Raw genomic sequence first — 15638 nt, forward strand, 5'->3', positions numbered from 1 at the left:
ACTCTTTAAAGTAGAGACGCTACATACTGATATACACCTGAACATCAGCAGGAGAGGACTCTTTAAAGTAGAGGCACTACATACTGATATACACCTGAACATCAGCAGGAGAGGACTCTTTAAAGCAGAGACTCTACATACTGATATACACCTGAACATCAGCAGGAGAGAGCTCTTTAAAGTAGAGGCACTACATACTGATATACACCTGAACATCAGCAGGAGAGGACTCTTTAAAGTAGAGACACTACATACTGATATACACCTGAACATCAGCAGGAGAGGACTCTTTAAAGTAGAGACGCTACATACTGATATACACCTGAACATCAGCAGGAGAGGACTCTTTAAAGTAGAGACACTACATACTGATATACACCTGAACATCAGCAGGAGAGGACTCTTTAAAGTAGAGACGCTACATACTGATATACACCTGAACATCAGCAGGAGAGGACTCTTTAAAGTAGAGACACTGCATACTGATATACACCTGAACATCAGCAGGAGAGGACTCTTTAAAGTAGAGACACTACATACTGATATACACCTGAACATCAGCAGGAGAGGACTCTTTAAAGTAGAGACACTACATACTGATATACACCTGAACATCAGCAGGAGAGGACTCTTTAAAGTAGAGACACTACATACTGATATACACCTGAACATCAGCAGGAGAGGACTCTTTAAAGTAGAGACACTACATACTGATATACACCTGAACATCAGCAGGAGAGGACTCTTTAAAGTAGAGACTCTACATACTGATATACACCTGAACATCAGCAGGAGAGGACTCTTTAAAGTAGAGACACTACATACTGATATACACCTGAACATCAGCAGGAGAGGACTCTTTAAAGTAGAGGCACTACATACTGATATACACCTGAACATCAGCAGGAGAGGACTCTTTAAAGTAGAGACACTACATACTGATATACACCTGAACATCAGCAGGAGAGGACTCTTTAAAGTAGAGGCACTACATACTGATATACACCTGAACATCAGCAGGAGAGGACTCTTTAAAGTAGAGACACTACATACTGATATACACCTGAACATCAGCAGGAGAGGACTCTTTAAAGTAGAGGCACTACATACTGATATACACCTGAACATCAGCAGGAGAGGACTCTTTAAAGTAGAGACACTACATACTGATATACACCTGAACATCAGCAGGAGAGGACTCTTTAAAGTAGAGACACTACATACTGATATACACCTGAACATCAGCAGGAGAGGACTCTTTAAAGTAGAGACACTACATACTGATATACACCTGAACATCAGCAGGAGAGGACTCTTTAAAGTAGAGGCACTACATACTGATATACACCTGAACATCAGCAGGAGAGGACTCTTTAAAGTAGAGACACTACATACTGATATACACCTGAACATCAGCAGGAGAGGACTCTTTAAAGTAGAGACACTACATACTGATATACACCTGAACATCAGCAGGATAGTGCCCCTTTTAACCATCGGCCCTAGTGATGTCTCTGCTAAGAAACTAGTGATGTCATTGTTGGAGCTAGTTCATTTCATCATTTATTAACCATGATATTTGAAGATTACCTCCTGTTTAACATTTGTTTACATGGGAAGAGGCAATGAATGGTCAATGGAGCATGGATAGTTTTGTAGCAAAATGACATTAATACATTTCTATTAGATTATTTTAGTATTTAGATAAAATTATGAGATGATACAAACTCCTTACTTACAGCTTTTGTGTGTTACACTTGAAAAGATCCTATAAAGAAAAAGACACTATCCCTGCATCGTTTTCAGTTACTTCACTCAGAATTAAACCTGCAAATGATACCACAATCATCGTCTGAAAGGAATGAACATGTGCTCTTCGTTCTTTCTTTTGTCTTCACACTGGGGGATCCTTTAGGGTCCATTAGGGTTTACTTTATGAGAACTGCTTGTCGTTTTTGTTCTGTGGTGATAAAGGGAAAGCAAAAGGCTCCCCTACAGTCATATGCTATAGTAAAAATGTTCTATTTATAAGCAGTGTAATTTGCAGTTGAAGGTACTGACAGTTAAAGTCCATGTTATTTTGCACAAGCCAAATCAAGGCTCACCGGCCGGCTAAATATAGCAAATGTTGAGGACAGCAACATCATCACCATTTATAAATATGGACAAATCCATTAAAATAATTGCATTGAAATGATTGCAGATGATTGCATCCTTTGTGTCAGTGGTTACTTTGTTACACTGCGAATATTAGCCGGGCAACGCACATGCCAAGGTTGTTGTTCCAGAGACTACACAACACAACAAAGGCCATTAGCATGAGCTAACCCTGGCATATTTACCCTGATTATTCTGATTGCATTTCAGCAGAAAGCTGAAGACTAGAGAGCATAGTTTGCGTAAGGAAACTCAAGTTGAAATAACATTCTGAATTTAGAAAGATTTCCACTTTGTCAGTTTAACTTAAACTGAGGATGGAAAGCACAATTCAAATTCAAACTCAACTTGTGCACTCCAAGAACAAGCTTTTTCACACGCTGTTTTTCCGTTTTACCTAGGAAGAGCAAAGATAAAAGATTTACGAAATCAATGGATGGATGACCAAAAACATATAGCTACTGTGTGGTAGTGTGCCAAGAAATGATATGAATTGGAATGGTTCATTTTCTTAAATCATGAAGAAAGTTTACTCACTCTGTTGCTAAAGAAGCAAGATTTTTTTGTTTGTTTCATGAAATGTGTTAAATTTAAGTAAAAAAAGTTTTTTAAAAAACATATCAAATCGTGTTAGAATAGCACTATGGAACCTTGGGGCAAAAATAGGCTGCTTGGCCCAGATTAATCCCCCTTTCTGTGACTCTATGAGCAACATACCATCTTTCTGTGAATACTACATGGTGCCAGATAACGGCACAGGAATCGGAAATATAAACCAAGCAACACATTTCTGTAGATTTAAATTGTTAAATTCAAATTTTGTTCCCACTCTAGAAATACTCTTAAATAATGTATTTTAATGAATTAAATCTATAGGGTTATGCAAATGCTGGTTGATTAATACAATATCTTGGTGACCTGTCCGAAGCCTTTGACACATCTGACCAATCACTTTAGCAGATGGACCAGATTCTGCCTGGATCAGAACAGCTGCCAGTGCTTTACAAGCTTTTTAGTAAATAAAACTCAATGTATTATTTCTAAATTTTTGTTATTAGTGTCACTAAAGTCACAGGGTTCAACATCAGGGCCTTTATTTGTCTGATGTGTATATAACATTTTCCATTTTAATGATAATGATACTGTGCTTCATTAATTTGCTTTTAGTTCTATCTATTTTGCATACAGCTTTTCACCATATCCGCCACTTACTTCTCGAGCTAAAACTTCTTTAAAATGGATGAACCAAAAACATATGCAAATCTCTAGATTTTTTACAGAAATTGAAATCAATAATTGTCTTTTGGATGGTTGTGAAACTAAAAGTGTGTCCTCCAATAAGAACCTCAGGGTAATTTTTGATGAAATGTTAATAAGTTGGCTCAAAAGTATGTATGATTTTTTAATGTTTTTTATATAGTCACATGACAATAGAAAGCTGTTAGCACAGTTTATTTTCCTGTCAGTTCTTGACTGTTAATCATTCTCCCTTCCACCTTGTAGATTTGTAGAACTATCCCGCTCACAGCAAACATGCTAAAGCTAAGCAGGTAAAGTGTTTCTCATGTTTGTCAAATTAGTTTAGCATGTTAGCGTGCTAACAGTATAGCTGATCACCGGAGGTGGTAACACTTCATTCTGCGCAGAACATTAATGTCTGTGCTTAATGTCTACTGTTTATTGCCTTCTACTTGTAGACCTCCAGAGTGGAGCCAGATGTGTCCACAAAGAGATTCAAGGTGCTACTGCAAAGCTTTATTGTGATGTCACAGTGCTTATTATTTGTTGTACTGTCACAGCGCTGCTCACCATATGTTCCTCCCTGGAGAGAGGAGGCTCTCCGCTGATTAGCAGAGCAGCTTGTTGCCAAACAGGCCGTGAGGTTGAATGACCTCTGGGGTTGAACAGAGAGCCATGTCATTTGCTTGATGGGACAAGGTTGTAACACGTTGTGTGTGAGTGTGTGTGTGTGTGTGTGTGTGTGTGTGTGTGTGTGTGTGTGTGTGTGTGTGTGTGTGTGTGTGTGTGTGTGTGTGTGTGTGTGTGTGTGTGTGTACCATAATTAAAAGGGACTAACTGATTAAAATTAGTGATTTGTAAGTTGAGCTGAAAAAGCTGTTAATACATGAACAAAGCTATTCTGGCCCGTATGGCTTATGATTTTGTGGGTGATATTCGAATTATATTATCTAGTTTTCTGGTTTTGTTAGTGAGAACCTTGCAGATGCTCACCAATAAAACTGTTTGCCATCTCCGCTTCTTTCATCACTTATTATTGAATTAGCATGTGAGCAAATTAAAGCAGACACGACGGTACACTGTGTTTATCAGAGACTGGTTGTATGTATGCATGTGTACTTGCACTTTGTGTTACTGCTATTTATGGTTGGTCAGTCATAAAAGTGTCTCCCTCCAGCTCCTCTCGTCTCCATGTATGCAATCATCCAGTCCAGCAGTGCACCTAACGGCCCTCAGCACAGCCCTACTCTGCACCAAACCCACTCACCATCTACACCCCCAGCACTGACATGACTGGAAAGCATTAGACACACAAAAAAAGACACATATATGGATTCAAAATTGCTCACAATTGGAAATGGAGTTAAAACATACACACAAGACCAGGGGTGTCCAAACTTTTTCCACCGAGGGCCACATGTAGAAAAACATACGAAGGGCTGGGCCAGTCAGTAGAGGTGAGATATATTGTTCGTAAGTTAATTGATAAGTTATCAATATCAATCAAATGCAGGTATCAGAAATCAAAGGTTTACATAGGGTTGAATTGATTTTGTTTCATGTGTTGGCAGCTCATTCCTTAAAACAGAAGCCTCAGATTGCTTATAATAAGGGGAAATATGAAGGGTACATTTCACATGTGTTTTACAAATAAGTGATTGGGCTTTTTTTTTATCAACCAAGATTTGATAGAAAAAGGTTTTCAAATTTAATTGACTGATTTTATTTGAAAAGTCGGCTTATTACTCATGAATACTACTGTATAATATATGTTTACATATGTATTTGATAAGTACAATATAAGGAAAGCACAAGTTTCATGTTTGGGCCATATTCAATTATACTTTTTAAATTCGCTGAGGGCCGATTCAAAATGGACAATGGACCGCATTTGGCCCCCGGGCCGTAGTTTGGACGCCCCTGCACAAGGCTGTTGCTACCAATTGTTTGGAACAATTTTCAGGCTGAACTAAAAATGTCTGAACTTGTATCTTTTAATGTCTTCCGCCGGTTCCTAAAGGACCGACAACAAAAAATATTTGGACGGTGCCTCTGCTCTTAATTATTTCCTATGATCGATTCCTTTGCTCTTGCACTTGTTGTTATTGTATTCACTTGTGGCCCTATTTATTGTAATGTATTTGTATCTTGTATGTTGATGACGTGTGCTGCTGCCTTCTTGGCCAGGTCACCCTTGAAAATTAGATCACGATCTCAATGGGTCTTTTACCTGGTTAAATAAAGGTTAAATAAAATTGGATTTTCCATATGTTCGATGTTGGGCAGGAACTTAAAACAATTGAAACCTACTTCACCATAGTAAATATAGTATCCTTTATATGGTCAAATACTTGCATCTGTCTAGACCAATCGGCTAGCTACTCCCTAACAACTGCCTCTCAACAAAACCAGCGGTTTACTATCCTGGCTCCAACATTGTGGAACATTGATATCAGGACAGCAGAAACAAACAATTTTCGTCGCAGACTAAAACCCACCAGTTTCCTCTCCAGCTTGGCCAATAAAATCTTAATTTTTTGCAAATGGTTTCGCTCATTTAAAGCTAATGCACTTGCAGGATTTGTGTCATTTTTAATTCATGTTGATTGCACAGATTGGAAGTTGCTTTGGATATAAAAGTGTTCGAAATAAGATAATCAAGAATCAATGTCAAAGGGGATTAAATAATGTAAGACCTGCAAATGTTGAAATAAGTGTTTCGTCAATCATTGATGAAAAATGGCTGAAACCGTACGTGCTAGCTAGTTATGATATATGTGAGTAACACATGCGTCACTTCCGGGCGAAAAAAACTGCCATGATGTCGGCGGCCCGGCCGACTCCAGCCTCGCCTGTCCAGTCGATTCCGATGGGGGGCTTGCCAATACCTGCTCTTGTTCCGTTGGGGGTCCCGCCTTCACCTGATCCACCGGGGGTCCCGCCAACACCTGCTCCTGTTCCGTTGGGGTCCTGCCATCACCTGTTCCGATGGAGGTCCCGCCAACACATGCTCCTGCTCCGTTGGGGGTCCTGCTGTCACCTGTTCCGATGGGGGTCCTGCCATCACCTGTTCCGATGGGGGTCCCGCCAACACCTGCTCTTGTTCCGCTGGGGATCCCGTCGTCACCTGCTCCTGCTCCGTTGGGGGTCCTGCCGTCACCTGTTCCGATGGGGGTCCTGCCATCACCTGTTCTGATGGGGTCCCGCCAACATCTGCTCCTGTTCCGTTGGGGGCCCCGCCGTCACCTGTTCCGATGGGGGTCCCGCCAACACCTGCTTCGTTTGGGGTCCCACTGTCATCTGTTCCACCGGGAATCCCGCCAACTCCTCACCCCGTCAAGTCGGTGGTCCGTCCGACACAAGCTCATGCCCCGCCGACTCTAGTTCATGATCGTCCCCAGGGCCGTCCGCCTGAATCCTGACCCCCTTCACCCACCCTTTTGGCCTTGGTCACGCATCCCTCCTCCAGATGTTTGTTACACGTGTGTGAGGACCGCATATGAAGTAATAAGTTATTAAAGTCACTTGGCCGGTTGGTTGAATAGTCACAGAACCTTTATCCTGTTATTGATGCCTCAAAACAATGTGTCGTCTCATTTCTCTGAAATGAAACAATGTTTGTATAACTTGTCCTTTCTTTGCTGTCTGCAGCTGGCCTTTTACCATTTTTTTCAACCTTGGAAATGAAGCAATGGATCTAATCTACACAAAAGTGGGTGTGCTGAAGTGAGTTTGAGAGGTTACATCCTACAGACTATGTTTACTCCATGCTCTAGTCCAACTAAACTGTTATTGGTGTTCAACATTTAAAAATCACTTCTTTCCAGGGGGGAAGGGTTTTGTTTGTGTGTGTGTGTGTGTGTGTGTGGGTGTGTGTGTGTAAAGACTGGGAAGTGTTTATCTAGTGTCCGCATATGTGTGTGTTTACTTGCTAGTCCAAAAATGTATTTTTTGGACTACAGCGCGAGAATCATTCAGTAAACCTCAGAAAACATCACGTCCCCTGGAAACACTTCCTGTGGTGATCTTGTTGTGGTTAATTCATTTCTTGTCACATTGCACTCTGTTTAGCTCTCCTTTGAAGCTAACTTAACACTATGTGTTGTATTCTGCTCTTATATCACATGAAGACTACAATAGTCTCACCGGAGCCAGGGTTCTTTATGAAGAAACAATAGCACTCCATGGTCTCATTAACACTGGGGTCGCAGTGAAGATCAAACTTTTAAACAATATCGTCTATCTGCCATTCATCCCGAGGCATATCACCCATCAGTCGACAAGATAGCTGAACATTTTCACTTTTTTGCTTTCATCCTCGGAGTCGGACGCTATGTTTAAATTCACACAAACTCGTTCCTCAATGACTTCCATGTCCCCGAAAGATTAGTGGAGTCTAGGCACATAAACTAGCTTCCCTCCGGCAGAATCAAGCAAGCAAAATCTCTACGAAACGAAAACCTGTTGGGATTAAAGGAAAATGAAATAAAAACATTAGAAATCTACCTTAAACCTCTGATATTCAGTTAAAGTGAGCTCTATCAACTGTCCGTAAAGGGGATGGGGGCGATGATGACGATGATGTGAGAAGGAGGAGGAGGAGGAGGAGGAGGAGGAGGGATATCTCCAGTTAATAACTCCAGCTGCTCTGCTGTCAGCATCATGCTCTCAGAATGTACCGGGACCCCCTCAGCAGCGGAGCCGCGTCGTGATGAGTGTCCGCGGGCAGAACAGCAGCCCGGTGCCGCGTCACATCCCCTCCATCCACTAACCGAGTCCTGCACGCGGCGCAGCGCGCTGTGATCCGGTGCTTTGGCACACACAGCGAGCCTCTCTCTGGAGCTTTCTTTGCTCTGACACATCCCTCCGAGGCTTCTCCCTCCGTCTTACCGGGGATTTGAAACTTGAGCGACTTTCCGCCGCAGGCAGAGAACAAGAGGCGGACGCACGGAGAGGGTCGGTGCGGTGAATGTAGCGGCGGGCTGCGTTCAGTCTGCGGGGCGCACAGCAGTGCCACCGAGAAGAGACGCACCAAGTCCCTTCCAACACCCCGATCCCGCGGGAGTCCCGGACACCGCAAACATGCTTTTCCTCGGGATTGCTCTCTTCCTCTCAGGTAGGTTCAGTGATTATTATATTATAATGTTGGCGACAAACTCTTGTTGGGGTCTTTGTCTGGATGAAGTTGCGCAGTGAGGATGGAGCGGGGTCACACTCCACTGGCACTCTCACTATTTGCTTGGAAGCATAGAGAGCTGTTTCAGCCTCTTTTTGTTATCTCCCCTCCTCTGAGGTGCATTTTGTGGCTCGTTTGGTCAATTTCACGCTCTTGGAGCCACGGGGATGGAAAGAAATGTTTTTCCTCCCAACTTTCCACCGGAGTAGAAGAAAACAAATCCATTGGCTGGCACTGACTTTTTAAAATCCTCGAGTATAATATTGTCCAAATATTTTAGTCTTTAGCTGAGTTCTTAGTTTAAAGATAATGATATCTGTTCTTACAGAGCGCCAGCAGGCTACGCCCTTCCATCACACCCTGACATGCAGCTTGTTTTTTTCACTTTTATTTTTTCATGTACGATGTTTAAAAGTCAGCTTGATTTGATCTTCGAGGATTATTGGTTTGGACTACTTTTTTATTACATATGAATTTAAAGAGCTGGGCTTCCAGGAAACTCAATACAAATTGGGCAGGAAATTCATGTATTTCAGTGATCCATTGTTTGTTTTTGTGAATCAATGAATGCATTTTCATTTATTGTTGTACATTGTTCATTTAAGTAGTGGACCTTCAAAGGTCATTCTTACATTTGAAAAAAAACCGTCAGTTTTTCACTCTGAACGTAACTATTTCATGAAGACAGGACATTCTTCCTTTATGTATACATATAATATATTCCTATATAATATTTTTGGTTGTTTATGCCAACAGCAACTAAGTACCATCCGTACGTTAAGTTTCAGTAAGTAAAACGATTCAATTAAAAACCAAACATAGATTGAGCTTTATGTTATTGAATATTGGGTGTTGTTTGGGCATTCAGACTGCTTAGACGCTCAGTGATGGACAGACATGTAGGACTTTCCGGATGATGACCTCGTTACGTCTCTGTCTTTGTCTCTCTCAGTGTGTGTGTGTAGCGTCAGTGTGTTGGGGGCCTGTGAGTGAGTGGTAAAGGCTTGTAAAAGAAAAGAAAAAGGGTTTTACAGCTCCATAAATGTTCTCTTACACAACTCTCCATTGTTGATGGCACCCGAGGGGGCTTTGGGGAAGACCACCATTATCTGCTGTTATATGAGGATGTGTTGAGGGTCACAGGCAGGTGTGAGCGACAGAGCTAAAAGGGGTTTGTTTCGGTTTATTTTACCTACATTACAGATTCTGTTAAATTTAGGGTCCCTCAAAGAAGGCTAAACCGGTACAATAACTCATTCCTGCCAATGTGGATTCAGCCTCTCATCAAACAAATGTAATGTGTACTTTAAGAGTTGGCCATGGAGGTTATGCAATAAGGCTCAGTGTCAACATGTTGTCTGTGTATACGTGTATGTGCAAACTGTGTACATGTACAAAAGTCATGTGTGAATATGCTATCAACTTTTATCATGTTCTTTGTAGTATTTTTTTATTTTTGTGGTACTGCTGGGGTCAAAATCAAATTTCCTTATGAGGACAATAATATGTATCATTTCATATATATGTAATTGTCATTGTACAGAGGGATAGGCATAGAAAACAAATAGAGATGTGTGGTTTGAGACGAGGAGTGGTCAGAACCACAGACCAACTGCAAATATGGTAAGCTGTAAATATATAGATTTTCCAATGGACCCCTCAAAGCTTTACATATACCACTCAGCATTCTCAAACAGAGACAGCAGCTGCCATACAGGTGCACCTGCTGAAAAACACACACACACACACACACACACACACACACACACACACACACACACACACACACACACACACACACACACACACACACACACACACACACACACACACACACACACACAAACATACACACAGACATACACACACGCCATGACGATCCATTGGGAGTAATTTAGCGTATCTCTTACGATCGGTGGACGACCCTTTACCTCCTGAGCCACGGTCGCCCCAAAATACTTTTAACTGAAAATCATCATCACAACATATCATAATCATGTGCAGGAAACATCAGATTAGATTAGAAATACTTGAATGATCCCGATTTGGAATTTGTATGGGATAACAGTGGATTTGGCCCATTGTGGGTGGAAATGGTTTGTTTCACACAAGGATGAAGCTTAATCATATACCAATGTTGAAATGAAGGAGTAAACAGGAAGAGGTTGATAAGGATAAAACATGACATCTCAATATGGTGCCTCGGTTTTTGTATTGATGGGGTTCCAACAGGACTCCTAGTATCCGGCTGCTGGTCATCATGTTATTTTTCCTTAAAGGTTTTCCTTAGTTGAAGTAATTTCAATTTATTTTGCAATTTCTCTAACTGTCAATAGCAGCTGTTAAAAGCTGGCTAATATAATGAGTAGATTATTGTGAGAATACAAATATTATTTACACACCCTTTCTAGATTTGTGTGTTCATCATGCTCGGGATATGTTTTATCAAATAATTCTCCTACTAAATTTTTCATACAGCTTGTCCCAGTCCTCCCCACCCGGCTGTGTGTGAATCAGTGTGTGATATCAGTACTGTAACAGGGCTAATGAAATTCCCCCACAGTGCATTGTGTGAGTGTGTACTGCAGCACGCTGTGTTCATTAGCCGTGTTAATGATTGTCCAGCTTGTAGTGACACTGTAATGTTGAGTGACAGGCCCCCATACCACCCCTCCTCTCACTGCCTCAGGTTTACCTGCTCCCCCCCTCCTCAAAGCTTTCAGACTTGTGCAGATTTTCTTTTTTTTTTTAAAATCTCAATCTAAATTCCCCCTCGGATTCAGTGGCGCGTCAGAATAAATTGTTCAATTCGTTCAATGAGGAAGTGCAGTCAACCGACGCCGGTGTGCAAACACATTTGGCGCGGCGGTGGTTGACGTCTTATCGGTGCGCAGGCAGGTGTGCATTTCTGTGTGTGTTTTTACTGGGGGTGGCTTTGAGACAGGAGTCATTTTGTCCACAAACCCCCAGTGGATTTATAAAGACCTAAACTGATACTGATCCTTTGGAGTGGAGCCCCCAGGGAGTATTTATCTTTTCCTTTGGATCGTGACCCCTTAGCATATAGTGTTCCCTTTAAGTTGGTCCTCACAGGCCTTCAAAACCAATCTCAGCTTCTCCCTCACAGTGACAATAGTGTTCTAAATCCTAATGAATTCTGACATTCATGACATGTTACAAATTTACATTTGTTTTCAAGAACAACAAATCTGAAATAAATGCATTAATAGGACATATATACTATGGACATTTTTGTAATTTAATTATCTCAATATGATGTATATCATTTTATGTTTATTTGTGCTTTTGTGACTCTTAATATTTAGTTTGTAAAAAAGGTATTATTCTCTGAGTTGCATCCCATCAGCTGAATGATTCCACTATAACAGTTATTAGAGTTGGATATTCTCTTTAGATGGCACAACAGATTTTAGATCTGAGGAATTCCTCATAACTGAGAAGTGGATTTCTTAACATGTAATATTGCAGGTATCATCTTCTCCCTGGAAGTGTACAGGGAAGGATCTAGCAACATTTCAAACTGCACCCACACACGGAGCAGAACTTAATTGTAATTATTTTCAATTATCAATTACTATTTCATGTTATAGAAAGAAAATGATACAAACGAGGATTATGAAGCTTTATAATCAAGATTCAAGAAGCTTTATTTATCCCGAGGGAAATTGAGGTGCAACAGTTCAATACAAAGAAGGAAGGAGAAATATAACTAAATATAACTAAACTACTAAATATACACTAAATACACATCAAATATTACTAAATATAAACTAAGTATAAACTTAGTATAACTAAATATAAACTAAATGTATCAACAATAAGAGCAGCTTTGCAAATATGAAATAGTGAAATAGTTACAGTAACTACGTAGGTATATACAATATACAACCATACGTATAGTGCAAATGGCAGTACAGTAATAAGATAACTAATTAAACTAAGCTGAATACTAAATACTAAATACAAAGCGACTGTTGCTGGCTGCCGCTCGTAGCAGCGCCGGAACCGGAATAATCCTCCTGTTCCACACCGTGATACACACTTGGATATTCAGTATTAGCTGCAGCTCTTCATTTAAACTGTATGATGTGTGCATGAGGAAAATATTCAGAGCACTTCATGTGTCTGGTGCATCCTTTGTGTTCCTCCACAGTTCAGCCTGTGGTATCTTTTGCCAGATGGACAAACCTCAGACATTTAACCTACAGAAAACACTCTAAAAACCATAAAAGTATTTAAAAATGAACACACACACACACACACACACACACACACACACACACACACACACACACACACACACACACACACACACACACACACACACACACACACACACACACACACAAACACACACACACACACACACACACACACACACACACACACACACACACACACACACACACACACACACACACTAAGCATGGTGCAAAACTGATTCATCCTGAATTATCAATGATGTAACCAACAGGATAATAACTATCTGCATCACTAACGGGACTATCATTAAACACTTTATTCTAAAACTCTCTGCAGACCAGTGGTCTTTAGATGGAGGAAGAGGAGGAGGATTAGCTTCCTCTTTGTTGGACCCCCTTGCCTCTGATTCCTCAAAGACCCTATCAGACTGCTATTCGTCGACACGGAGGCCGTGTTAAGAACTGTCTAATGATAATTGACAAATAATGAATTCATTAATAATGGGTTGGTTGGTAGATCAAATCCCAGTCCCTGCAGTCAACCTGTTTTTCGTGCTTATGAATTAAGTGTGATACACAGGAAGTTGAGATTAGCAAAAAAACATTTGTATTTCAATATTTAAAAAATTACGTTTCACCCAAAAAATAAATCTACAAATCCTGATATACGAGTTGTAAATTATATGCACAGACATAGATTTAAAGAAACAAATCACTGTGCATTTTAGGGGTTTTGTATCATTTTGGTAGTATTGTTTTTTGTTTCAATCCTTATAAGATTCTTCAAACACCATAAAGTTCACCCAAGTCAATGCACAACATCTGCAGACTCCTATGTTTTGCGAGCTCACCCTCTAACAATAGCAAATACTTTGGAATTACTTTAAACATCGCAAAATGTCCCAGTTTGAAATGTTGCAGAGCAGAGGGAGCTCCTCCAGAGCCACAGATGAGAACTCCCCTTAATGGGAAATATAAATGAAATACCCCTTTAAATCAAATGAAAATAGTGGCTGATATATAATACAATTCTCGTTTAATATATACAGTATCAAACTTTAGAAATGACTTCATCTTAACTCACACCACACACACACACACACACACACAGGTGTCAGGCTGTAGGCCATCTACCCGCGCTAACATACCTATTACTGATCCGCAGCACTGCAAGGGGGGGGGGTTGAACAACAGGAGGCCCTCCAGAGAGAGAGAGAGAGAGAGAGAGAGAGAGAGAGAGAGAGAGACGTATTATCTGTATTGATCTCCAGTGACAGACGACGACGTCTATGAAGAGCAATGAGGCCGGAGAAATGAGCATCATAAACCTGCTCTGATGATAAGTGTGAAGGCTGCTCAGAGTACGAAAGGTCGTCTCCCAGGCCAGGGGAGGGGGACAGACAGACAGACAGACAGACAGACAGACAGACAGACAGACAGACAGACAGACAGACAGACAGACAGACAGACAGACAGACAGACAGACAGACAGACAGACAGACAGACAGACAGACAGACAGACAGGACGGCAGACCAGACGGACGGACGAGACGGACGGACGGACGGACGGACGGACGGAAGAGGATTAGAAGTATTTGAGCTAAATGAAATCCATCGCCATTCTCCGGTCACATTTAGTGGAAAATGTGCTACTTACGTGGACTCCATCCACCTAGTTGCATCTGGACTGTGTGTGCAGGTGTGTGCGTGGTGTGTGTGTGTGTGTGTGTGTGTGTGTGTGTGTGTGTGTGTGTGTGTTTGTGTGTTTGAAAATGCTCTCCTCAAAGGGAATACTGTATCTAAGGGGATAGTTTGGAGGTCTTCTGTGTGTTTTGTTGATAACTGGGATTTGGAACTCAAACACAGGGGCGGCAGATGGTGTGTTGGCTTCTGCTTCCGCGCCTGCAGTGTGTGTGTCAAGTGTGTGAAGGCATTAGATGGAGGGCTGTGTGAGTGTGTGTTGGTGTGTCCTTACTCTAACTCAGTGCCGGGACAGGACAGTGGTCCCTGAAGGTAGCGCTCGCCGTGGTCAGAGCCAGGGCTGATCCCAGGTCAGCTGCGGCATGACCTCAGGCCCATCTGCCATCATGATGACAGATGTGTCGGAGACTGGCTTCAGATCTGTGGCTGCACCCACAATCCCCAGTTAGTCTCCCACTGACTGCCAGACATTTAGTGGGGTACTTGAATTCCTAAATATGTTTGGAAACACATTCTGTCCCTCACATTAACAGTATGTAGCAGTACTATGAGGCACCAAACCATATGTTGTACCAGGTTTCTGAGGAACAAACAGTCAAAATAGTCAAGCACCACCACTTAGGCTCTCTGCGATGGAAAGCAAAAAACAAGTTTTAACTGAGAACCAAACATGCACAAGCACGGAGCGAGAACCAAACTGAATTTCAGTGCAAACAATGGGTGATAGTCATCATCAAATCCTCCATTGATTTGTAGTTTGGAGTGTTGGAGCCATGAGTTTGGTTGTTGATTTAGTTTTCCGAGCTGAAGTGACATTAAAGAGAGGAGCTATTGATGGGAGCAGCGCTATGTCACGCCTGGGCATAAATGACAGCCCCTCCCACTTTCCGGTGAAAAGAAAGAAATGGCGCCATGCGGGAAAAAAATGTTTTATCATCCCTAAAACTTCTAGTGTTGTTTATTGAACATCAGACCATAAACAAGATCCAAAGTTCAGTTTATCCACTCAGGAAAAAGGAAGAGAAAAGAAAATATCTGTGGCATCAGGACTCCACAGAGAGGACGGAGATCAGTGGGACCCGGTCTGTCATTACATGAACGTCTCTGGGAAACACTTCCTCACAGCTAATGATGGTAATAAG

The 15638-nt window shown here is 41.5% G+C and overlaps 1 protein-coding gene across 1 annotated transcript in view; it reads left to right on the forward strand.

The window, feature by feature from the left end:
• Nucleotides 1-8080: 8080 nt before the first annotated feature.
• The window catches only part of gfra3 (GDNF family receptor alpha 3), a 36996-nt gene continuing 29438 nt past the window's right edge, over nucleotides 8081-15638 (forward strand). The window contains exon 1 of the mRNA XM_063875981.1: nucleotides 8081-8512. Coding sequence (XP_063732051.1) covers nucleotides 8479-8512 — 34 coding nt within the window. The 5' untranslated portion in view covers nucleotides 8081-8478. The remainder of the gene's footprint in view (nucleotides 8513-15638) is intronic.

The sequence above is a fragment of the Eleginops maclovinus genome, chromosome 23 (assembly GCF_036324505.1).
Source record: "Eleginops maclovinus isolate JMC-PN-2008 ecotype Puerto Natales chromosome 23, JC_Emac_rtc_rv5, whole genome shotgun sequence".
NCBI classification, from domain to species: domain Eukaryota; kingdom Metazoa; phylum Chordata; class Actinopteri; order Perciformes; family Eleginopidae; genus Eleginops; species Eleginops maclovinus.